The sequence below is a fragment of the Mus caroli genome, unplaced genomic scaffold (assembly GCF_978045245.1).
Source record: "Mus caroli unplaced genomic scaffold, Mus_caroli_1 scaffold_4, whole genome shotgun sequence".
Taxonomy (NCBI): domain Eukaryota; kingdom Metazoa; phylum Chordata; class Mammalia; order Rodentia; family Muridae; genus Mus; species Mus caroli.
The window spans coordinates 146,641,937-146,667,653 of NW_028227259.1; the positions used below are offsets into that span (position 1 = coordinate 146,641,937).

Genomic DNA, 25,717 nt, shown 5'->3' on the forward strand with positions numbered 1-25,717 from the left:
AGAGGTTCCCTGGGCCTCACTGTCCAGTCCACCTAGTTAAACCATCAAGTCCCAGGTAAAAGTTAGAGAACCCACCTCAGATACAAAAGATGGACAGTGTCCTGGGGAGTACTACCCAAAGTTGGTATTGCCAAAGTTGGTCTCCAGCTTATACACACACACACATGTACAAATGGAAACACACTTGTGCACATGTGCACACATAAACAGATGTGAAAATAGAAAAATTGTATAATCTTGTGGCAGTGCCTCCCAAATGGCACCTTGAGTAATGAGCATGTTTCTCATAGCTGTGGAAGCCTGAGTTCGGGAGCAGATGTCCAGGGGTCTGCATCCTACGGGGGTGGAGGGGGTCCTGTCCTGGATCTTCCTTAGCAGATCCACGGCCTCTGCTGCTTTCTTGGCTCATGCTTGCATCTCTGTGATCTTCCTCTAGCACTGTCCTTGCATGCCTATAGTGTCCGCAAAGCTTTCTTGCCTACCCCACACAGCACTGCAGCACTGCAGAGACATATGGTCAAGCCCTGTCATACAGCAGAGATACTATGGCCTTGAAATGTACCCTCCTTCTTCAGCCTGGAAGTCCTGGGACAAGGTGTGTCCTTTAGGACCAAGTCCAGGGGAGCCTTCTGCTCTGTTTAGCTACTCCCTAAAGAATACATCTAATGACCAAATAAGTACTCTCCTGGATCCATCCTTTCCTGTGTGGACAGGCTTTGACATGTTAATGGGTCCATAAACAAAAAATTGGAAATTTATAAGAGTGTCCAACATTTTGACATTGGGATATGCTATTGCCATCTACATGTGTTGGACTATATTCATATTTATTATAGGATACATGTGTCCCACAGACCACAGATTAGACAGAATATAAAATACTTGTCTGTAAAGTTTTGTTGCTGTCTATATTACATTGTATCTGATTCTTGGCACACACATATCAAGACATCTGGTTCCAGCAAAGAAAACTAACTGAGACAAAATTGCCTAAATGTAAGAGAATTGTGTTACATACACACAGGTCAAAAACTGCAAGGACTGCCTCCTAGGCAATTCCATAACAAAACAGTCATTTAAATGAAATAGAATGAGAAAGGGGGAGGGATGTTTGAGGCCAGCCTTGGCTACATAGGGAGTTGCAGGCCAGATTGGTATATATAGCAAGTACCATCTCATGGCCAGATATATATTAAATCTGGGATAATGGCTCCATCAGTAAAGTGCTTGTAAGCAGAAGGACCTGAGTCAGAACCGCAAACCCCATGTTAACAGCTAGATGTTGTAATTCATGCTTGTAATTCCAGAGCTGGGGAGGTAGAGACAGGTGGATGGGGCTCATTGGCCAACTGGCCAGTTAACCTAGCCTAATCTGTGAGCCCCAGGCCATTGACAGACCTTGTTTCAAAACCTAAAGTATCTGAGGAATAGAACTCAGGGTTGACCTCTGGTCTCTGTATGCATGTATGCATATGCACTGAAGTGTACACACATACAGAGACAGACAGACAGACAGACAGACAGACAGAGATGCATACCTACAAACCCACAGACACACATACACATTTACACAAGAGACATACACATGGATTGCATGCATACTTACACACACACACACACACATACACACCACACACACCACAATAAATAGAATGAAATAAAGTTTTCCTTAGCCTTACATTTCCAGACCCAGGGCTGCGACCCAATAGTAGAGTTCTTGCTGAGCATGTGTGAGCCCCCAGGATCTATCCCCAGTACTGAAAACACAGAAGAGACAAACAATCAAGTAGATCCAACTTAGTTCTCTGTTCATCTGCAGAAAGGAGTGGATACCCTGCTTCCACTGATCATGTGAAATTAAACTCAATTAGCAATCTAAGACATACAGGGGTACTAGGCCAGGCTCCCCTGGCCCTCCCCTCATATGCAGCAACATAATCCCTGAGGCCCATCTCTCTGTCCACCACCCCACCCCACCACTGCCCACCTCCTGTGTCCAACCCTCATGGACCTCCATGTTTAGCTAGTGAGCTAGAATCCATCTGAAATTGAGGAATTCCAATTCAAGGTAAAAGCCTGCAGCTCTTTAAGTTATTATCCGAAACAGACGGAGAGCATTTTCTCGCTGGCCAGACTCAGGTAGAATTGAGTTCTAAATACCCAGGAATTATGGAATTTGTTGCTCATATTAAAGAGATTTACATATGTGCTGTGCACCTGCAGGCTCATCTGATCCACCCTGAACACTCAGAATCACTGCTGTTTCAAGGACAGATTGAGTGGTGTGTGTGTGTGTGTGTGTGTGTGTGATACATGCATGTGTTGTGCAGGGGTGCAGGGGTGCATGAGTATGGTGTGTGTATGCACACGCATTTACATGTGTATGATATGTATGTGTGTGTCACACACACTCGCACGTATGAGTGTAAATGGCCCTCTGTTCATAGAAGGCAAGAGGCAGTTGACACTAATACAGGGTCATTGTGTGGCATGTTCTTTTGCAGTTCCTTCAGCAGCTCCTGAAAATGTGTCTGCAGAGGCTGTCAGCTCCACCCAGATCCTACTGACTTGGGCTTCAGTTCCTGAGCAGGACCAGAATGGGCTCATCCTAGGCTACAAGGTACGTGTTTATGGTGACTTTGCTCACCTTTGGGGCTGGTAGTAAAGAGCCACAGATCTGTCACTTGAGGAAAGAAAGGTTCCTAACTTTATTAGCTGTCTTGTCTGGGAAAGACTGGCTAGGAGAAGTGTTTTCTGGCCATCAGTCAGGAGGCAAATACAAGCAGGACCCTGACCAGCAAGCCAGGTCCCGGCTGAGGCACCCTGGGCCCTTGGACCACGATGGATGCAGCTTCTGCCTCCGGCTTTGTGAAATAGCATGACCGTGGTGGTCACTTCTCGGAGTTGCTGTGAGAAATTGGGGGCTGTATGAGAAGTGGCCCCTGCTACTTCAGAATGCTGATTTGTAGTAGGCCTAGGCAGGACTGACTTCTGCTGGAGTTGGACCTTCCTAGCTTCTCTGGATCCCATCCTCTAAGCTGCTACCTAGACTCTTTAAAATCTCCTATTTCTTTCTCCTCTGTCGAAGGTGACCAATAGAGTTCCCTTGCTCTGTCTATAGCTCTCGACTCCCAAGTGACACAGTAAGCTTCTCTGGATCTGGTCCCTAATGCTATACTGCTCTCATGGGATGATTGGCTGGACTGGAGCAGTAGAGCCCCTGCCTAGAATCCCCCAGTGAGGGGCTAGGGGCGTGGCTCAGTGGTAGAGCTCCTGCCTAGAATCCCCCAGTGATGGGCTGGGGTGGGGTTTAGTGACCAATTGCTTGTTCTGTATCCATGAGCCCCTGGATTCAATCCCTAGTACAGTACAATAAGAAAGTCCCTTCTACATATCATCAGTGGATTCTAAGCGTTCCCTTCTCTTGTCTTTCAGTAACTTTTTTTTCCTGCTTTGGGGACTAGGAGGGGGCAACTATTAACTTTCAGACAGGATCTCACACTGTAGCTCAGGTTAGCCTGGAACTCACTATGTAACACCAGCTGACCTTGAATTCGTAGCAGTCTTCCAGCCTGGTCTTTCAAAATGCTGGGATGACAAGCTTACCCACTAAACCCAGCTGCCTTTCTGTCATTAAATCCCAATTGCTTTTCTTCTAACCTGTGCTCATATGCATTCCATCTCTGCGAATATTCTAATGGCTCCCTTCTGGATCTGTGGTAGGTGTATACCACAAAGACACAACACTGGCAGTCTCCTGTTACATGGCAGTCCTGTTAGCAGGTTCGGTGGACAAAGCTCCATGCCACTCTCCTGGCTCTCATAGTGAAATGGTTCCTGGGCTGTTTTCAGTTGTCTCCCCAGTGACCCTCTCTTTTGTGGCTCTTGGATCACTTACCTTGGAGAGAGTTCATAAGGGATGAACTTAGAAAGAAGACCAAGGAGAGAGATAGGAGGAGGCCCTAGAGGAGCCAGCTCAGGCCATCCCTGTTAGGGGCGAGCTTTGGGTGTATGTGGGGAAGAGCAGGCCTGCTTGGGCAGGAACCCCAAGTTTTTTGAATCAAGGGACTTCTTGGAGCCACAAGCTCTGTTTATAGGAAGCAAGAGGTCTGTGCCCAGTAGCAAGCCCATGCTTCAGTGGGAGCATTTGGCATGGCTACAGTTGAGAGCTTCAGACCTTGCCAAATTGTGCTCAGGCAGCCAAATCACCGAGCGACGGGCAAAGCTGTTGACTCCAGCCAGTCTTCTGGAGTAGAGTTGCCTCAGAGCCACCTTCCCCCTTGATGCCAGTGGATAGAAATGAGATCCAAAACTTCTTCAGCACAGCTGCCCTCACGAAGAAAACCCAGTTGGCTGGGCGGTCCTTGCCAGTCCGTTCTGAGCTGGTGCCCTGTGCACAGGGAGTCCCCTTACAAGCACACACTGAGCTGTACCCATCTGCATGCAATGCTTCAGGTTCTATACCGTGCCAAAGACCTGGACCCAGAGCCCAGAAGCCACGTGGTACGAGGGAACCACACGCAGTCTGCGCTGCTGGCTGGCCTGCGAAAGTTCGTGGTCTATGAGCTCCAAGTGCTGGCGTTCACACGGATCGGGAATGGGGTCCCCAGCTCACCCCTCATCCTGGAGCGCACCAAAGATGACAGTAAGTACATGGCTGGTCATGTTGCCTTCTGGCTTAGTTTTCCAGTCCAAACAATTCAGATTGTGGTTGTTTTTAATGTAAATTTTCAACCACTTTTTTTTTCTAGTTAATGGAAACAAAACAAAAATTGTTTCCAGTCACTGGGCATTTATGTGGCCAATTTGAGCCTGGAGAGGATTTTTACAGCCTGATTATGGACTATGCGGAATCTCAATGCTAACTATGCTGTGGGTGGGGGCTACTGAGGGTTGGCTAGGTTGTGAACCATGAGTCTGTCCATTTATTAACAGCTCTACAGATCTAGCTAAAACTCCTCTCTGGACCCCTGTGCCCATCCTCCTGGGGATGGTGGGTCTCACCATTTGCATTCAGATTGTTAATTATAAGTTTTTGCACAGAAAGCAGCATGTTTGACAGCACCCCGGGGTCCCCGGGTTCTGGTGCTTCCAGGTTTGAGTAACAAGCACATCTTGCTGGCTTTGTTTTTATGGAAGTCTAAATCATCAGTAAATATGTTTTTCCACTTTGCAGATGCGAGACACTTAAAGGTTAGCTCCTTCCCACGTTCGTTATTTAACAGGCCATAATGAATATGTCAGGGGGAAAATACTGATCTGCCTAAACGCCCACCTCGGGATCAGAAGTGTCTGATGGGATAGAAACAGCAATGCGGTTGTTTAAGCATCTTCTTGGAATGGATAATGAGCTACAGCCTGTTCTACTTACTCCGAGGAGAGAGCCCTGTCTCCCTCATTCACACAGCCTCTGGATCCGGCCTTGGCTCTGTACTGCTTACCTCTGGCATTGCTGTGACCCAGTGCCTGAGTAGTAGCTTAACAGAAGGAAGGTTACAGTTTGAGGGAGCAGCCCATCACGGCAGGGAAGGCATGGTGGCAGGAGGGAGGCAGCTGCTCACATTGCAACAAGAGAGAGGTGAACGCTGGTGTTCAGCTCACCTTCTCCTTATTCAGTCAGTGACCCCAGCCCACAGATGGTGTCTGTCACATTTAGGATGAGCCTTCCCACTTCTGTTAGCCTAATCTTGAAAATCTGCCGTGGACATGACCAGAGGTCTGTCTCTTAGGTGATTCTGGGTCCTGTCACATTGACAGTCGAAACCACCACTGCTTCTGTGGTGTGATTCCTTCAGCTTTCTCCAAGACAAGAGGTAGAAGAGAAGTGCAGGGGAAATGGTGACTGAGCCTTGTTAGCTGCAAGTTGTACTGATCCTTGCTTCCATTTAGTCCTAAAAAAAGAAAGGAGAGACCTTTCAGAAACGGTCTCAATGTTCACTGCCATTATTCCTTCTAAGGACACATCTAGTCAGGCAGTGATTTTTTTTTCTTTTATTGTTGTGTTATTTATATAAACACATCTTCTCTCTTCCCTTTGACACAATCCACTCAGCCTCAGGGACAGCTCAGGAGGTCATTGCTGTGTCACGTTGGTGTCATAAATTAGTCCTGACATTCAAGCCTCTAGCCTCCCTTGAGCGTTTATCTCACCCATGTATGGGTGCCATTACACACACCCAAATTCACCCTCCCAGAATGGACAGTTCCCCACATTCTGTTTCCACATCGATTTGCTCCGTGCTGACGTGCAGAAATCGATCCATGATTAAGTCCAGCAAGAACTTCTCACACTGGCCACACGCTAACTTGCCTATCCGTTTAAGCAAAGATATTTTATGAGGGCTGAGACCCTATTATTCAGTCGTTCCATAACAGCATTTTAAATTATCGGTGCACTGAACCACACAGAAGAATTATTATATGCATCTGTGAGCATCCACTCTTAATTTTCTAAGCCAGGGGTGGGGGGGGAGGCAAGCGTAGGCCAGGAAGGATTAAAGGGCTGTCAGGTGCTTCATCCATGGTTGGGGGTGGGGACGGGGCTAAGGGATAACTTGTTGTATTGGTTACGTGTGTTGTGGCTGTAACCAAATACCTGACAAAGGTAAGGTAAGGGGCAAAGGTTTGCTTTGCTCACAGTTTGAGGGTACACAGTCCAGCGTGGCAGTGGGAACAGGGTGACAAAAGCATGAGGTGGCTGTCACAGTGCATCTGCAGGCAGCAAGCAGAGAGAGAGATGCAGCCTGTGCTCAGCTTGCTTTCTCCTTATTCAACCCAGGACCCCATCCCATGAGATAGGGACACCCACATTCTGAGTGGGTCTTCCACCTCGGTTAGCCCAATCTGGAAAGCCCTCCACAGACATGGCCAGAGGTGTGTCTCCTAGGTGATTCTAGAACACATCATGTTGACAGTCAGTATTGACCATCCCAGTTGCCAAACGCCTGTTCTACAAACATCACACCCAGCAAAGGAATCTGGTCCCATATTGACAAAGCATTTTCTTCCCAAGTCATAGCTGACTCTCAGGCTAGTGTTGCCATGAGCTGTTCTCTTATGTCCTGTAAGCGTAGTTTCTGAGCATGGTTTTCTAAGTCAGATGGTCAGGATTCAAACTAAAGTGTGCTTCTCAAAGTCATTAGGGAGGCACACAGAGCCAATGGGGATCCAGAAGTCCTTCACTGAAAACACGGGTTCGGGGGCTGGAGTCAGTGGTTAAGAGCACTGACTGCTCTTCCAAAGGTCCTGAGTTCAATTTCCAACAACCACATAGTGGCTCACAACCATCTGTAAAGGTATCCGATGGATGCCTTCTGCTACTGTGTCTGGAGACCTTCTTCTGGTCTCCATGGGCAGCTATACACGTGCAACCTATATCATAGATCTTCACACAAAATAAACAAACACATAAATAAACAAATAAACAAATATTTTTTAAAAGGTAAATCAATTTAGGAGACCCACAGCAGCCATCAGAGCATGAGGCCGTCCACTGGACCCTATGTGACTCCTGTCTCACTTTGCCTTCCTTCAGCCCCAGGTCCCCCCGTGCGGCTCGTGTTCCCCGAAGTAAGACTTACTGCAGTGCGGATTGTGTGGCAGCCCCCAGAGGAGCCCAATGGTGTGATTCTGGGTAAGGAACATTGTATGTGTGTGGGGGAGGGGGGGTGGCAGTGAGGAATGGCAGAGAGAAAGGGCAGGAGATTTGCTCTCTTCTTTCTGGGTGAGTAGACATAAATCATGACGGCAGCAGCCAGCATCTCCTGGACACCGAGCGAGCGAGCATCCTAGACCTCCTTTGTTCCCGAGCAGGGCACCGAGGCTTTCTCCTGGAATGAAATTTACATTGTATTAACCCAGAATTCCCTCCGTCTGTTTGCAGTCCAAGGCGAGCCCATTTGTAATCAGCCTCCCCCAACTCCGGCCTGTGCCAACGTTGTTTAGGAAATGGCAGGCTAGTTTTTCATAGCAGATGCTACCTGGCTCTTGGAAGCATCTTCTCCCACTATGAAGCCTGCACTGACCCCTGGACAGGAGAAGCTGCTGGGAGACAAAGCTCTGATAAGATTGACAGAAAGCCAGCAGATGGTCTTTTAAAGCACCATCAATACTTTCATTTATTTATACTTTCACTTAGTCAAATTAAAGACTCCATGTTTGTTACCCTTGCCTGGTGGAACATAGGACTGAGCGAGGACCGGTCACTCTCAGGTCTCCCATGGGTCCTGTAGGAAGATATCTAGAGTTGTATTGCACATGACAACCGATACAATCCACAGTCACTAACTGTCCTGCAAACCAGCCTTGGATAGAGGTTAAGGTGGGTGAAATGCTGCTTTGGAGCTGAGTCTTGGGGCAGGGGACTTCCACAGCCCTGGGAGCAAGGAGGGACCTCTGATGGTTTCTGCCTGAGAGTAGAGACAGATCCAGAGCATGGGCAAGTGGCCTGTGTGTGCCAGAGAGTGTGTGTGTCTTAGGGTTGCCTTGCTGTGAACAGACACCATGACCAAGGCAACTCTTATAAAGGACAACATTTAATTGGGACTGGCTTACAGTGTCCCAGGTTCAGTCCATTATCATCAAGACAGGAACCATAGCAGCATCAAGGTAGGCATGGTGCTGGAGAAGGAGCAGAGAGTTCTACATCTTGATCCCAAAGGCATCCAGAAAGACATGGAGACTGTCTTCTACATACAGCCAGGAGGGTCTCTCTTACTCAGTGGGTGGAGCTTGAGCATGGGAGCCCTCCAAAGCCCAACTATACCGTGACACACTTCCTCCAACAAGACCACACCTCCTAATAGTGCCACTCACCATGCATGGCCAAGTATTCAAACCACTACAATGCTACACATGGAAAAATGAGCATTTCAAGAGTAGGGTCCCAGAATATGGCACAGAGTATGGTCGCAGACCTGTCACCAGTGACATCCATCCACCTGGTCTCCATTCGCAGGAAACTCTGAGCTAGTAGGCAATTTCCAGTGAAATTCTTCATCTGAAATGATGGGCCAGTGACAAACGTCTCTGCTGTCAACTGCTTTTGATCTTGCCTGTCTAAGACTTGGTTTGGAGATGTCTCAATCGGTAGTATTTGCTATGCAAGCATGAAGACCCCGGTTGGATCCCCTAAAGCCCATGAAAAGGAAATTTCAGGCATGGTAGCATATCCCTGTAACCCCAGCATCATGAAGATGAATCCCACGGGCTCACTAGCCAGGCAGCCTTGCCACATTGTAAAGTCCCAGGCCAATGAGAGACCCTGCCTCAAAAGATGAAAGGCATTTGTTTCGAAAACAAGGTGGTTAGCACTGGAGGAACCACACCTATGGTTGTCTTCAGGACTGTATGTGCACATACTCGTGCATGTCCGTTTTCATGCACACACACACACATACCTGAAAACCCATGCATCTCTAGCAGCCCAGAGACAGAGTCCCAAAAGGCATGTTTGTGTGGAACGTTTGCCTATCTTTAGGATAGGCCTGGGTGGCACTGTGTCCTCTACTCAAGGGGTCCGGGGCGGGCGGGCAAGCTTCACTCCCTGACCTTCCATTGTAGGATGGAGCCACCAGATACAAGTATTGCTGTTAGGAAAGATCTGAACCTGGTGGCCTTGAGGTTCCTGGTGCTGGCAGCCACGACTGTGGCAGCTTTCGAAGCCCCCATTGAAATGAGCTCTGACTGGAAAAGGTTGTGGGCCACATCTGGAGTCTGCTCCATGGGCTCAGGCTGGGGCTGGGGAAATGGCTTCAGAGCAGATGGCCAGTGCAAAGGCAAACCGTGCTGTAGGAAGAGCCTGCCCTCGGCATGACAACAGGCCACAGAGCATTATGAAACAAACAGAGCTGGATACCCGATTCCCCGTGAGTTGTCCCCAGTTGTCCCCAGAAGGCCACACCAAAACAGGAAACATTTTCAGAGGTGCAAAATATAGAATTCTGGTCTGTCACCTGGAGTCCCAGAGGCCTAAAGACTGTTTTCTATGAAGAAGTAGGTTCGTTGAGCTCCACCCTATCCCAAGCCTCTGGCTTTCATCTGCAGCCCTACTGACCCTGTCCCCTGTGACCCCAGTCACAATCAACTCCCTAGTCCTCTCTCTTCATGTATCACTGCTCTGGGACTGCATGCTAGTATACATATGACCTGGTATACACATGGATGGTACAGCTCTGCATCGCTAATCAGTGCCTCCCATACATATACAGGGTCAGATTCATACCTGGGGTCCTTCTGTAAGACTCAAGGAAGCCTCCTCCTATCTGCTGCTGCTGCTGCTATAATTGAATGCCAGAGACTATGTAGTTTGCAAAGAATAAAGGTTTAATCTCCCTAAGTTCGCAGTGCTTCTGCAACCAGTAAACTGTTAGACTCTGCAATTTTAAAATGAGCCTAGTGCTCCATGTGGACAGTGAGGCTGGGTCTAGTGGAATTGACAGCTTCCTATACCCCACAAGGAATGATGACATTTTCAGTGCAGTATTAAAGGCAGGTGGTTCAGGAAAGGGGGTGTATGCAGTTTCTGGGGATGGAGGGCTAAGGTAGAATGACTATACCTGGGGAGTGCCTTGCTTGTTGGTGAGGACCCTGCTGAGGTCACATGGTAGGGGTGTGGCATGAACGAGAGAGAGTGAACAGGACGTTTATAGGACCTGCAAGGTAGTTTACTCTGTAATCCTCAAAATTCATGTTAAAAAAAAAAAAGCTAGACTTGGTGGTGCACACTTGGAGTCCACACACTACCTTCAAAGAGAAGAGACAGGAGGATGGCAGGGCTCACTGTCCAGCCACCATCGCCTACACAGTGAGCTCCCAGCCACTGAGAGACCCTGAAGAATGACACTGAGAATGACATGCATGGACACATGTGCATGTATATACATACCCACACACACACACACATACACACACACACACACACGAAAAATAAAGTTTAAAAAAATAAATAAGACGACATTTACAACAGACCCACCATCCAGGATCTGGCTAACGTGGTAATGCCTTAGCACGTAAGTGACTCCACCTGGTTGCTCATGGTCCACCTCAGAAAGGATCCACCTGTGGACCCCACCTCCCAGTCCCTCACTGAGGATGGACTCTGAGTAGGAGCTCTGGTGGGGATGGTCAACCTGCAGCATGTTCTTCTGCAAGAATGCCACCCACCATCCAAGTGTCTCTAGCTGGCAGACACCCTCCTCTCTGCACTCAGAGAGGACACCTCTATCTCCACCGTCTCACTGTCCAGATGGACTGTCAGCTCACTTCTAAATCTTTGTCATTTACTCTTCAATGTGTGTGTCTCGAAGCATTGGTTTTGCTGATCACAGAAATGCCATGAAGTACGATTTAGTCAGCAGTACTATGCCAGGTCACATCCTGGAATGGTGCAGTTCCGTGACCAGCTATACAAATGGAAGGGTATGAGGGCAGCACCCCTCACATGTCCTTGTTGGGAGTGTCACCTGTGTAGCCTCTAGAGAGCCACACATGGGGAAGATGAGCAGCCATTCTTGTCTCTAGACATTGTACCCAAAGGAAATGCTACAGCAGGAGCGTTCAACCTGTGGGTCTCCACCCCTTTGGAGGTCACACACCAGATATTCTGAATAACAAATATTTACATTACAATGACAGTTATGAAGTAGCAACAAAATAAGTTTATGGTTGGGGGATTACTACAAAGTGAGGAACTGTATTGAAGGGTCACAGCATTATGAAAGTTGAAAACCACTGCTCTGTGGGGCTGGGGATGTAGCTCAGATGACAGAGTGCTTTCATGTGTGAAACCCTGGATGAACTGGGTGGTGCCACATGCCTGTCATCCCAGTACTCAGGATGTGGAGGCAGGAGGATCTGAAAGTAAGTAAATGGTTAGCCTCAGCTAGTTAGTGAGTTCAAGGCTAGCCTGAGCTATGGGAGACCCTGTCTGGGGAAAAAAAATAAAAAGGAAACACACCTATTTACAAGGCTCTTCATTCAAACAGATTTGCTCATATAGCAAAGGAGGCAGCTATAAGCTGCAGTTTGCATGGCTAGAGTCTCGGGGTGCTGTTGGTATTTCTCCCAGAGTCTTAGGCTCTGCATTATAGCAAGGCAGAGGGCAAAGTGGGTGGTGGTGAAGAGTCCAGAAGCATCACTGCCTAGCCTCAGACCTCAGCCTGCCATCTACTGAGTACATAAAAAAAAAAAAAAAAAAAAAATGCACTCAGGTTCCCAGGCCTGTGGGTACCGGAGATTTGAACTCGTGTCCTCTTGCTGCCACAGCAAGTACTCTTTCCCACTGCACTGTTTTCTCAACTGGGACCTTTGAGTTTGATGGGAAGTCCATGTGGGACCATCACTGAAAATCACAAACACATAGGGAAGAAGTAGATGGTGTTTACTTCAAGCACCCTGTGTTAACCTGTATTATAGTGCTGTAATACAATATCTGTAGTACTATAGAACTGGGGTGACTATTCACTAGAGACAGGCTGGGGAACCCAACAATGGCCATCTGCATGCTGGAGATGATGAGAGCCAGGGAGCTCTTGCTGGGATGGAAAGGAAACCCTCTGTTTGCCTGAATACCTGGAATGGATGTTCCCAGGAGCTCAGGCTGCCAGGGCGGCCTTCTAAGTGTGGACTCATCTGCAGCCCACTCCTTCCCAGTCTATATGGAAGCATGCTCTTGCATTTCTCAAAGAAATTAACAGCGTGAAACAGCACCAGAGCCTGGAGGGAGAAAACACTTGCTTATTTGTGTGATAAATATTTTACTCTGGAGAACTCAGAACAGTTAGAAGCCTCCTTTGGGGTTTGTGGAACTACCTGAGTCTAGCCACCTGCTCCCAACTTGCTAGACTGCTCCACACACCCTTGAATACTGTTAAAGTAGGCGTCATGCACACACTCTTCAGAACTGTGCCACGCCAAACTCAGACCTTAGATTCTGCTCCTGTCTCCACCCATCAGAAGAACCCCCAGACAGCCAGGACCTTGAATGGTTTTGTTGTTGTTGTTGTTGTTGTTTTGTTTTGTTTTGATTTGTTTTGTTTTGTTGAGAACCCTGATGTAGCATTTCTGTGTTCCCAGGCCTCAAGTAGATAAGCTTTAAACCTACAGCAGACTAAGAGCAGGGATTTTCAGGAACCCTTAGACTGCTTCTGGGTTCTCTGGGGGGTGGGGCTTTATAGCCTCCAAACAGTCATCAAAGCTTAACAACACTGTGTCCCACTGATGGCCTAGCTTTGGGGACCCAAGCCTCCTCAGGAAGACTAAGACCTTTGCTTGTCAGCCATCAGTACAGCCCACAAAAGGTTTGCCTTGAATGTCAAGACAAAGCCCAGGCAGCTGCTCCAGCTCTCGGGGTCAGGCTTCAAGGAGTGGAAACCCTTCCAAGGCTCGAGGCTCGTTGCCTGTCTTACCCTGTCCTCTGTCTGTCTATCGTTCCTCCAGCTGATTTTCTAGGCGTGGGAAGCGCATTGGGAAGCCCGCACAAGCTTCTCATTACACATTTTAATCTTCCCTTCGGATCGATGTCCCTCATGCTTGGCCCTGCTCTCTTCCATGCCCTTATTATCATAATTCACCCATAACCTTAAAAACAGGGCTTCTCTCGAGCCACATTCTCCTCCTCCTCTTGAGTAAGCGCATTCATTCTTTGCAAACACACAGCGCAGCCTCCTGACCCTGACTCGCTGAAATCCCACCCGCCAATGCTTCTGATCCAGCCGCAACCATAATTACATAAGAAGCCTTATCCTCGGAAACGCTCTCAGCTCTGAACACCATCCATCATTATTCTCTGAAAATGCAAGAACTATTCCACAGCTGCCTCTCCCATCCAGGACGCTCAGGAAAGAGACTGCCGAGGTCCTGTGACTGAGTCTCTTTGGCGTGTCAGGGTGAGGTGTGGGTGTTAATTTTTATGTTCGGCACACCAGGGTGCAGGTCCCGCTAATGATGCCACATTTATTGGAGGGAAAATAATAGGAAGGTACAAACAGAAGCCGGAGGCTGAGGAGTTTTCTCTCGGTAATAGCTCAGTGTGGAAAGTGGATTGGAATAGAAAATAATAACCCAGATTTCCTGCAGTTAAGGACAAATGACATTGTGGTTTCCATATATTATCTACTGAGTCTACACAGCAACTGTCCCAGATAAATATTCCTCTCATTCTGTTTCAGAGACAGAGGGGCCAGGGGTTAAGGGTAGCCCTGCAGCAAAAAATCCTCTTCTATTCGAGGGAGGGGCCCTACTGTGCTAGACAACTACAAGGATTGTTCTAAGACCAAGTCCTCGGATAAATGGTGTACTGTCTGCAGATAACCTGTGCTCCCCATCTACGGACTGAAAAATCATGTCTAGATGACTGCCTGTACCTGATCCAGAGTAGACATTTTTATATGTGGTGGTCATGCAGTATCCCTGTTTGATCACCACTAACATGGGGCTTTTCTTGAGTTTTTAAAGGACTTCTTAAATTTCTACTTGTCTGTCTATCTGTGTATCTCTCTCTTTCTTTGTGTGTGTGTGTGTGTGTGTGCACGCACACACACCAGGAGACATCTTGCCCTGTTACTACTCAAAAACATAGCCAGTCTCACCTTCATACACAGGCTGAAATCCACCATAGAAGACCCAAGGTCTAAATGGATATAGCCTAGAATAGAGAGAGGTTGCTCTATGTGGTGCCGAATGCTATACATTCATTCTCTGTGTGTGCATCTGTGTGCACCTATGTGTGGAGGTAAGCTATATGTCAAATGCCATCCCTGGGACTGTGTCCACCTTGTCTCTTTAGCCTGGGGCTTGCTGATTTGACCAGTTGTCTCCACGTGCTCAGAACTGGAATAACAGGCATGCCACCACCTACCACACCCTTGGCTTTCTATGTGGGTACTAGGATTGAACTCAGGTCCTCAGGCTTGAACAGCAAGCACTTTACTTATTGAGCCTTCTTCCCATCATGAATGTTTTCTTCATTCCCAGCGAGAGGAGAGACACTGAGAGTTACATGGGGTAGGGGACATGGCCAAGGTAAGCAAAGAACTGGACTAGGATGGAACCCAGATCACTGGCTACCTGCTCTCTAGTCAGGGACTCCAGAGAGAGATACGAGGATCTCACACAGCCCCTCACTGGGGGATTCTAGGCAGGGGCTCTACCACTGAGCCACACCCCAGCCCCTCACTGGGGGATTCTAGGCAGGGGCTCCACCACTGAGCCACACCCCAGCCCCTCCCTGGAGGATTCTAGGCAGGGGCTCTACCACTGAGCCACGCCCCCAGCCCCTCACTGGGGGATTCTAGGTGGGGCTCTACCACTGAGCCACGCCCCCAGCCCCTCCCTGGGGGATTCTAGGCAGGGGCTCTACCACTGAGCCACGCCCCCAGCCCCTCACTGGGGGATTCTAGGTGGGGCTCTACCACTGAGCCACACCCCAGCCCCTCACTGGAGGATTCTAGGTGGGACTCTACCACTGAGTCACGCCCCCAGCCCCTCACTGGGGGATTCTAGGTGGGGCTCTACCACTGAGCCACACCCCCAGCCCCTCACTGGAGGATTCTAGGCAGGTAGTGTACCACTGAGATTTCTGTGTTTTTTTATTCAGATATGCAGTCTTGCTACTTTGCCCTAGCTAGCCTTGAACTCATTCTGTAGGCCAGGCTGGCTTAAGCTTTCAGTCATCCTGCCTCAGCCTCCTGAATAGCTGTGACTGTAGACTGGTTCAGTGGACCTAGATCATGCCATTTTGTTTTTTTAATTAAAGAAAGGAAACAAATCTAGAAGTTTACACCCCCTAAAATATACTGATAATAAATACTGATTCCATGACTAGAGATACTATTTGTAGTCAGAAGATCTTACAATTGTGGGGCTTGAGAGATGGCTCAGTGGTTAAGAATGCTTGCAGCGCTTAAAGAGGTTCTGATTTCAATTCTGAGAACCCAAGTTGGGTGGCTCCCAACTGTAACCTCAGCCCCAGGAAATCGGATGCTCTGTTCTGGACTCCAAGAGTACCTGCACACATACCTACCTATACCTGCATACATGTACATTTTAAAATTATAATTTTTAAAAAGACATCTTAAAGAACAAGAAGGCTTTAAAAGTGTGTCATTCCCCTGGCCAGTGAAGAAGCAGAAAGAGGAAAATGTGTACTTCCATGGAGGATCCCACTTTAAAATTACCTGTTCCATGCTGGACTGTTGCAGAGAATATTTAATCTCAATCTGGAGCCTCTACCAGCCTTTGGTCATTCAGTTCCCCAATAAAAGACACACAATTTATATTATTTACAATAGCCTTAGTCAGCACTAGAGCTGGGCAGCGATATCTACCCTCTAAGCTATTAGAATCTACTTTCCTATCTGTAACCCAAGTTATTCCTTACTATGTTTCATCTGGGCTGCTCTGAACCCCAACTGGCCAGCCCTCATGGCCATGCTTTCTTGACTCCTAACCCATAACGTCTTTCTGTTCTTCCCACCTTCTTCTCCCTCTCCTGGTGGTTTCCTCAGATTCCAAGGCTGGGAACACCAAGCTCCACCTATCTCAATTCTGCTCAGCTATCAGCCGTAGGCATCTTTATTTGCCAATCAGAAATAACTTGAGGGCAAGGTCACATACAGTCATTTGGATCTACTGTAGACTCTCTCATCTCTGGGGAAAACAGGCCTGGGGCGGGGGGGGGGGGCCGCACTTAGCATTACAATACCTAGCAACAACCAAACCTCCACACTGGACTGCAGTGAGCACGCACCAGGTGCAGCTAACTCGGTAGGCCTAACATGGTTGGACATCACCTGTTTTATGGCCAAGGTAAGGAAGTGTTAGTTCCAGCAACTCAAGGGGCTGGGCCCAGGCTTCTGTAGAACTAAGGTAGCATGGGTGGCTAATAGAAGGACAGGTCCTCAGGGGGACAAAATCAAAACCAAACAAAACAAAATCTTATGACAAAGTGACTGCAGGTGCAATAAACAGCCCAGAACTCCCTGGTGAGGGGGCAACCATGGCAACAGCATCAATCAGCTGTAAAGAGTGGATACCTGGTGCTCTGACTGTTTTCTGTTCACAAGTGTTGATGCAAAACAACAACAGACTTTGCTCTCACCTCAAAGTGAAATAGTTTATTCTGGAGCAAAATATCAAACTATGGGCATGGCCCAGGAACACGGATTTAGGTTATCCCCAATTACACATTCCAATGTGGTAACAGTTTATGGGGTTCTCCTAGCAACAGAGCAAAGGAAATCCTAAGTCAGGACGGTTTTCAAATGTGTTGGTGGGAACCTTGGGTAGGCAGGTTCCAGCAGAGCAGAGAAGTCACTGTCATAGGCCTCAGATGTTCTCCGGTGACACGCTTAGCTTTGGGTATTTGTTGCAAGTCAAGAGGTTGTTCCTACATTTCAGAGGGTTTACATAATCATCCCAGGCTGTAAGGCACAGAGGTAGGCAGTAAATGCTATTTAGGGGCTGAGCTAGCCCAAGATAGTTTGTCTATAACCTATGACTTCCAGCTGTTGACAAACATTGATGGTCTAATTAGTTATCAATCTTGGAGAACATTTGGCAAGGGCGGGGGCGAGCTTTTTTTCTTGGGGATGTCAGTTAACCCATGGAGTCGAGAAATGGCCACCAGGTAAGTCCTGTGCTTTCCCTGTGCCTATGAGGTGCAGCCTCTTGCCTGGAGCACAGGCAACCCCCAACAGCCTTTGAGATGTGGCCTGTGGTACCTCCTTCAAGCTCAAGAGACAGAGGGTGTGTCTGTGGGGATCACTTTTCACATACCTAACAGTGGGGAACTTACAGAGCCAGGTTCTGTCTCAGTCATCTCTCCTCTTCAGAGCTGTGAAAGGCTATTTCTGCCAGGAAAGCCTCTCACAGAGGGGACTGCGGAGTTCAAGGCCTAAGCAGGTACATCCACTGTTAGCCATTGGCTGTATGAGATAGCTATGAGTGTGGCCCACAAAATGTCTTACGCTTGCTTAAGACATTATAAAAAGTTTTTATTGTGTTACTGATTTTTTTTCAAGCTCTCAGAAATATTGCTTGTTGTACACATTCTAACCCATTGCCCCTACTTCCTCTTTCCTCCTCCCTTTTCCTCTCATGGGTCCCCTTTACCCCCTATGTTTGCATGTATGGATGTATATATGATTTCATGTATCTCTCGTTTGTGAGTTCTCAGTATGATAGATGACTTTCATGACTATCTTCAATTAAATCCTTTTTTTTTTTTCTGGAAACAATATAACCTCAATATAACTCCACACATGTCTGTTCTGTGGAGCCAGACCATGGCTTGGGAGTTAACAGCACTTGCAGAGGGCCTGGGTTTGATCTCCAGCACCACATTGAATACCTTAAACTGCCTGTAACTCCAGTTCCAAGGGTTCTGGCGCCCTCTTCTGGCCACTGTGGATGTTACACACACTTGGTGCACAGACTGCTAAGGAGGAACATACACATATATTAATTTGTTTTTAATGTCGCCCCATAGGCAGTACATCTTCTTTAATCATCCCTGTGCTGCCAGATACCTGGATTAATGCCACAGTCACGGCTGTGTGAATAGTGCCAGGTGTAAGACAGATATGCAAGTGTCTTTATCAATGTGGAGCCTTTAGGGTAAATGCCTGGGAGTGTTTTAGCTGGGCAGTGACTTTCCATAAATTGATTGCACAGTCCTCAAGCATGAACTCTGTATATGACAGCTTCTATCACCGTGTTGAAAGGTTGAACATTCCTGGAAGCAAGCAAAAGCCGAGAGGGGCTGTCCTCTTTCTGGAAGTATAGTTGGTTCTTTTGGGGAAAAAAAAAAAAAAAGTAGACCAGACCTGGGGCGTCCATGATCACTAACCCTGGGCAAACTGTAACCTTTCCAGCTGCCTTGCCCCTGTGTGTTTGGCCCTCTGGGAGCTGCTGCTGTTAGCACTCACTGGAGTGAGACTGTAAAAACCGAGACCCCTACACATGGCTGTCCAACCACTGGGCCATCTTCTCATTTGATGCTAGGTGTGCAAGAGTCTCTGAAGGCCTGAGACTGTGTCCCCTGGGACACCCAAGCTCTGCTTCCCCATGACTGAGATGGGAGAAGAGGTAGCCTAGGAGGACTGGCCAGCCATCTCTAGGTTGCAGTCCCTGGTCAGTAAATAAGAAGGGGACTTGGATCAACTTCTGGAAACCTCAGAACACTTGGTCTCTATGGCAGGGAGAAAAGCTGGTCCATCAGCTACAAGAAGTGGCCATAACGGCCATTGAGCAGCCTGGGGTTAGCCCCCCCATACACACCAAACATCACTCTGAGGTGGAGGATTGTGTCACCTGGTCAATATGGCAATGATAGCCACCCTATTGATGACTGTGGTGACTGGGCCTAAAGGCTCAGTCTGACCTCTGTGTGGGTGTGTCTTCCTGGTCTCCAATGGAGGACTGAAGGGGATGCACCATACAGTTGGGGAAATAGCCTGGCAGCTTGGAGACCCCTAGAGCCAAAGGCTAGCCTAGGAAGACCAGGAGTAGCAGAAGTACTTCCTGAGGGCATGCAGGGGACTGACCAAGCTGTGCACCAGGAAGAGCCATGTCTCCACAGCAGGTGAGCAGCTGCCCCATCCTGGTCCCTGCAGCGGGCCTCCACTCAAAGGGCAGAGCTGGGAGGACCTGTTCAGCTTGTTGCTTTCCTTTGTCCCCTGCTGAATCCTCATTGTTTAGCGTGAACATTTGGGTTGTCAATTTTTTTTTTACATGTCACAGCACCCCATCCATTCTGGTTTTAATCAGAAGCCCAGACCACACGTGGTCCGGGAACCCAGAAGGCAGTCTGCCCCATGGCTCACAGTTGGGTCTGGGAAATTGGCAAGGCTTCTTCCGAAGCCAGCAGGCAGGCATGGGGTTGCTTGGTTGGAGGGATTTGATCATTAATAATGTCTGATCAACCGTGACCCCTTCATAATCAGGGAACTCAGAGAAACACGCAGAGCCAGCCAAACCCTGCCACTTTGGAGTTTCGGAAATTAAGGGGTATTCAGCTATTTAACGTAGAGCCTCCAAGCTCAGGAGGCCTGGGTGGGGAGTCTGGGTGGCTGGAATTGTGGAAGATGAGGGTGTCAGGAAGGCTGAGCGTGGCAGGAGGAAACTAGGAATGGGGAGTGAACAATGCAAGTATAATCCTGCCTGCTACAAGCAGTGTGAAATAGCCTGCTCAGGACAGGTCTGGCCTCTCCTGCTGTGTTGAAGGGAAGGGCTGCACCATAGGAGGGAAGGCCAAAGGGGATGGAAGAGCCAGAGGCACCAGGCTCGTGACAACCTCCCATGGGGAGCAGTGCAGGGATCCTGGGTCTAGTGGCATTCTCTGAGCGTGCAGCATCCGGAGGAAAGATGAAGCTGTGTTCACATCTTGTTCCCGTGAAGAATGAACTGTGAGACACGTTTCACAGAGGACTGAGCTCAGACAGCCGGCACTCATCGCCAGGGCTGTGACTTCCCTATCAATAGGCACCCTACAGAGCTGTGGAAATCAAGAAGGAACAGAGAGGGCAAGCTTTGGGTTTCCAATTTGGGCTGATTATGGGGTGTTTTCTGGGCAAGTAAAGAAATAAGTGGCTGATGTGACTTCCCTGACTCTGTTCCCGGATCCCACAGGGTACCAGATCGCCTACCGCCTGGCCAGTGGTAGTCCTCACACCTTCACCACTGTTGAGGTGGGTGCCACGGTGCGGCAATTCACAGCCACAGAGCTGGCCCCGGAGTCTGCATACATCTTCAGACTGTCTGCTAAGACGAGACAGGGTTGGGGTGAGCCACTGGAGGCCACAGTTATCACTACTGAGAAGAGAGGTAAGCCCCCAGGCTCTCATCTGACTGTATCCTGAAGGTTACACAACGGTACCCTCAACCCCACTCTTCCCCCATGGGGCCTAGAAGCCTGAGAAGACAGTAGGGAGTTACGCAGATGGCCTTTTTCATTTTTTAAAGTGTGTGTGGCTTATTTGTGTGTGTGTGTGTGTGTGTGTGTGTCTGTGTGTCTGTGTGTGTGATATTTGTATGTATGTGGATTGGTGTTCAATATGTGTGCAGTACTCATGCACATGCATGTGCACCTGTGTGGATGCCAGAGGTGGGGTGTCTTTGCCCCAACATTCTCCACCCTATTCTTTGAGACAATGTTTCATTGAGCCTAGAGATAGCTATCTGGGCTAGGTTGGCTAGCCAGCAAGCCCCAGGGGATCCCCAGTTAAAGACATAGGCCATGGTTTCTTTAATACAGCTCCTCATATTGTGGTGACACCCACCACCACCATTAAATTATTTTTAGTGCTACTTCATAACTGTAAATGTGCTGCTTCTATGAATTTTAATGTAAACGTCTGTGGTTTCTGATGGTCTTAAGCCACCCCTGTGGAAGGGCTGTTTAGCTCCCAAACGGTCTTGGCTCACAGGTTGAGAACCTCTAGTTTAGTAAGTGTGAGTTCTTGAAGTCACTGGCTGCTGTCTGATGTTTAAGACTGTGTCCCCCTAGTGGGCACACTCACAGTAGGTGTTGTCTGAGTAGCTGTTCCCCTGGCCACTGTCCTTTGGAGACACCTACCCTGCCCCATGCTCGGGGCCAGATATGTGGTGTACCTTGTGTGTGTGTGTGGCCCTTCCCTTACCAAAGCCCAGTTGGGAGCATTCTGATGTCACAGAAGAGGAGGATGGGAAACTGAGGCAACTTTATAGATCTTCACCAGTGCAGCTGCCTCCGACCACCACAGGCCAGCTCCTCCTGTGAGGGTCTGGGTGGGACCTATCTCAGCAGGCCTTTCCCCACAATCTGAGCCTCACACTAGAGCAGCGGTTCCCAACCTTCCTAATGTTGACCCTGAAGTACAGTCACTCAGGCTGTGATAAACCATATAAGTATTCCGTTACTACTTCATAACTGCGATTTTGTTAGTGTTATGAATCATAATGTAAATATATGATATGTGGGGGACACAACCCTCAGGTTGAGAAACACTGCTCTAGAACCTTCCACCGAAGCCCAGTGGGCCTCTCTTCAGAAGTCATGCCTCCAGGCATAGGTGGTATGATGATACCTTTCCTGAAGAGGCATAAACCAACTGTGACAACATAGGGCACAGCTAACAGACTAATGTAAGGATTCCACCAAGACTCGACTTGGAGAACCAGACAGTTTATTAGGTCCGCTTACCATGCACTTACAGGTATACAAGTGACCCCTAAACAGCTGTATCACACATAGTGATGACATCATGGAGTCACCCCTTTAGTCAGCCTTCTACTTCCTGTAAAATCTAGCATGTACCGGGATCACTTGCAGCTAGGTAGGTAGGGTGAAGGAGAAGGTAATGGCTGGAATCCCAGGTTAGGGTCCCGTGACCTTCCTATCCTCCATCTACTAAGGAGTGTCACTAGCTCCGTCACCATTACCATACGTACAGCTAATGCTATATTATTCTGCTCAGTTAGTTACCATGGCTACCAGTCCAAGATAATCTCTACTCTAAAATAACAGTGTTGTGCCCAAAAGAGAAAAAGCCATACAAGGGAGGCTACCATCATAGCCAGACCTAGTGGTCCGGGAACTGAGCCAGAGGGGCTCATGAGAAATACTCTGAGCTCAAGGCTCAGGACTGTGAAGCCTTGGGAAAACCCTTCCCTACTCTTTGCCACGGCACAGGCTTGGGAGGCCCATGTGGAACACTTAGCATAGTGCCTGGGTCAGCTGAGCGGTTCTCCCTGTCTGTCCTCAACATGGCTCTCAGGGACTGCACTAGTGTGATGTAAACGTTCACCCAACATGAATGAGTGTCACTGCTGCCTTTGTGATGACATTTATTACAAGATCTAAAGCAGGCCATCTCAGGAAGCAAGGAGTCGAACACTTAAACTAAGTGGAAGGAGGCCGGCACAGAGCTCCCTCCCATCTTGCTCTGGCTGCCTCCAAGTATCACTGCCTCTGCTCCCATCCCAGCTCTCACCAAAGCCTCCCAAGGTTTTATCAGGGGAGAAACCAAGACTCCATCACAGGAGAAGCCTGCTGGGTGAAGAATGGGCTATGCTGCCCTGAGACCCACTGTGCCTGCCTTGTGCACTGACACAGTAATTCCTCATCTTTGCAGAATGAGCACCAGCAGAGAGAGCCAGGTCTCACCTCCCATACCCTGAACCAGCAAGTTCCCAGCAGGCCCAAGGTCCATCAGCCTTCCCCGGCTAAGCCAGGCTCCTTCCGATGACTGCAGCCTGTCTTCCAGGAGTCACCAAGCTGCACATACCCCTGTTTCCAGGGTTTTCCCAGCTTCAGGCTGCCAGTCAGCCTGTGTTAGCCTTTCATTGCTATGACAAAATATTCCAGAAAAAACAACGTAAAAGAGGAAGGTTAATCTTGGCTCATGGGCTCATATGTGTTCAAAATATGGCGGTGGTAGCTGGGACTGCAGAGGTAGAGAGGAGCCTTTGTTTATGGGGCCCAGGCACTGCTGTAGAAGGTTTAATCCTCACAGCAGGTGTAAGACTCTGACAAGCCTTAGCTACTGGGGACTCTCTGAGTGAACCACAAAGAGTCAGGGATCTATGCAAAAGCAAGAGGAATTTATTGTCCCAGAGCGATGGGGTCATCCTGCACCCAAAGGAGAGGCAGTGACCCCAGGCAGCCCATTCAGTCTGTTGGGATTTTTTTGTTTTTTGGTTTTTTGGTTTTTCGAGACAGGGTTTCTCTGTGCAGCCCTGGCTGTCCTGGAACTCACTCTGTAGACCAGGCTGGCCTCAAACTCAGAAATCTGCCTGCCTCTGCCTCCCAAGTGCTGGGATTAAAGGTGTGCGCCACCACCACCAGGCATGCTTTTATTTAATGTTGGGGCTACAGGTGTATGCCATTACACCTATCCATAATGGGTCCTGGAGACCAAACCCATGCCTCGTTCATGCTAGGCACACACTAGACCAGCTGAGCCAGAGGCACAGCACATTTAAGAAGATGTTCTCTCTCTCTCTCTCTCTCTCTCTCTCTCTCTCTCTCTCTCTCTCTCTCTCTCTCTCTCTCTCTCTCTCTCTCTCTCTCTCTCTCTCTCTCGCGCATCTTGCCCCTCCTCGTAGATGTTTTACCAGTAAGTTTTCCCCAACTGCTGACTGCCCCTCCTATTAGCCAGGCACATGTGCAGGGCTTCCCTGCCACATCCCTTGTTGCCTCCACAACTTTTGAGTCTATGCTCTTACTGGGACCTTCACAGGAGGATGAACTTGAACTCAGAGTAGTGATGTGACCTTCAATGCCTATGGCACCTGGCTCAGGGGACCAGGATCCTAAAGATGGGGGCTGGGAGGGCCCTCCAGGAAATGGCACCTGCAGGCTGGTCTCCAGCATGCTTAATAGTGTTTTCAAGAACTGGAGACAAGGGCCTTTATTCAGAGACCCTCAGACAGCCACCCTTGGCCCTTGCCTTCTTTCCGGGGTCATGCATTCTTTAGAAGTGTTCAACACTGTGTGTCTGTGTGTCTGTGTGTGTGTGTGTGTGTGTGTGTGTGTGTGTGTGTGATTGCATGGACACTTGGGTGTGCATGTTCGTATGTGTACTTTGTGTGACTATGCACTTGTGAGTGGCTGTTTGCATGCATGTGCGGGTTTTACATGTGGGTCTGTAGAGTACAGCCTGGGGTGTCATTCCTTGAGACACTCTCTATCTTGGTCCTTGAGACAGGCTTTTTCACTAGCTTGTCACCTGCTGATTTGGCTAGGCTGACTGGCCAGTGAGCCACAGGGAGCCACCTGTCCCTACCTCCCCAGATTACAAGCATACACCATTCCTCTGGGCCGCTTTGCACACGGGCTGTGGGAATCCAACTTTGGTCCTCATGCTTGTACCAGAATTACCTTACCAGCTGAGACTCTCTAGCCCATTACCAGCTGAGACTCTCTAGCCCATTACCAGCTGAGACTCTCTAGCCCATTACCAGCTGAGACTCTCTAGCCCAGCAACACTGTGGAAGCAAAGGCTGAATGAGGAAGTTTTTCTAGGACCCTTCCAGGGCTTGAGTGGGATCCACATGAACACATACAAACACCCTTCAGTGGCGAGCCAATATAGCCTGGTTATGCTGGCTTCTTGCTTACAGCACAGGGCTACCACTCCCTGTGCCAGCACCTAGCCTCTTAGTGCTGGAGAACCTTGGCTTCCCACCACATCCTAATGCAAGACTTAGGGACACGGAGCCAGAGCCATTTCCAGTGGCAGTGTGGCCATAGAAGGCCTTTGAAACTGAGCGAGAGCCCAGCTTTTTCTTGGGCAATGCAGAAATCAGGCTTCCAGCCAGCGTATACATTCACAGCCAGGCCCGTTGATTGAACCAGATCGAAGCACCTCTCACAGCCCCGTCACTGTGGGGCCCACGATCGATGGCTGCTTTATTACACGTCACACATTTTAATCAGAATCAATAATCCCCATGATAAACAATTAAACAATTCTTTCTCCCTCTGTGGAGTTCCTCTGTTGAAATCAACAGGGACAGGAACACAGAGTCAGGCCTGTGGTACCTACTCAAGACCAAGGCCTGTTTCGGGTGGGCGCCCTACATTCTAACCCTTCCACAAGGATCCCCACACCCCCGTGCTGCACTGCCTCCCACCTCCCAAGAGAACCCAGTAGAGGCCTCTTAGACTCAGATTAACTATAAAGAAAGAGAAATTAGGTTTTAAGGATGAGCTAAGCCCCCAAATCAGACAGTGTGC

The 25,717-nt window shown here is 48.7% G+C and overlaps 1 protein-coding gene across 2 annotated transcripts in view; it reads left to right on the forward strand.

The window, feature by feature from the left end:
- Sdk1 (sidekick cell adhesion molecule 1) overlaps nt 1–25,717 on the forward strand; it is a 967,445-nt gene that overhangs the window by 841,958 nt on the left and 99,770 nt on the right. For both annotated transcript variants that reach the window (XM_085837397.1, XM_085837398.1), the window contains 4 exons: nt 2,505–2,620; nt 4,456–4,645; nt 7,535–7,633; nt 20,629–20,823. In XM_085837397.1, coding sequence (XP_085693523.1) covers nt 2,505–2,620; nt 4,456–4,645; nt 7,535–7,633; nt 20,629–20,823 — 600 coding nt within the window. The remainder of the gene's footprint in view (nt 1–2,504; nt 2,621–4,455; nt 4,646–7,534; nt 7,634–20,628; nt 20,824–25,717) is intronic.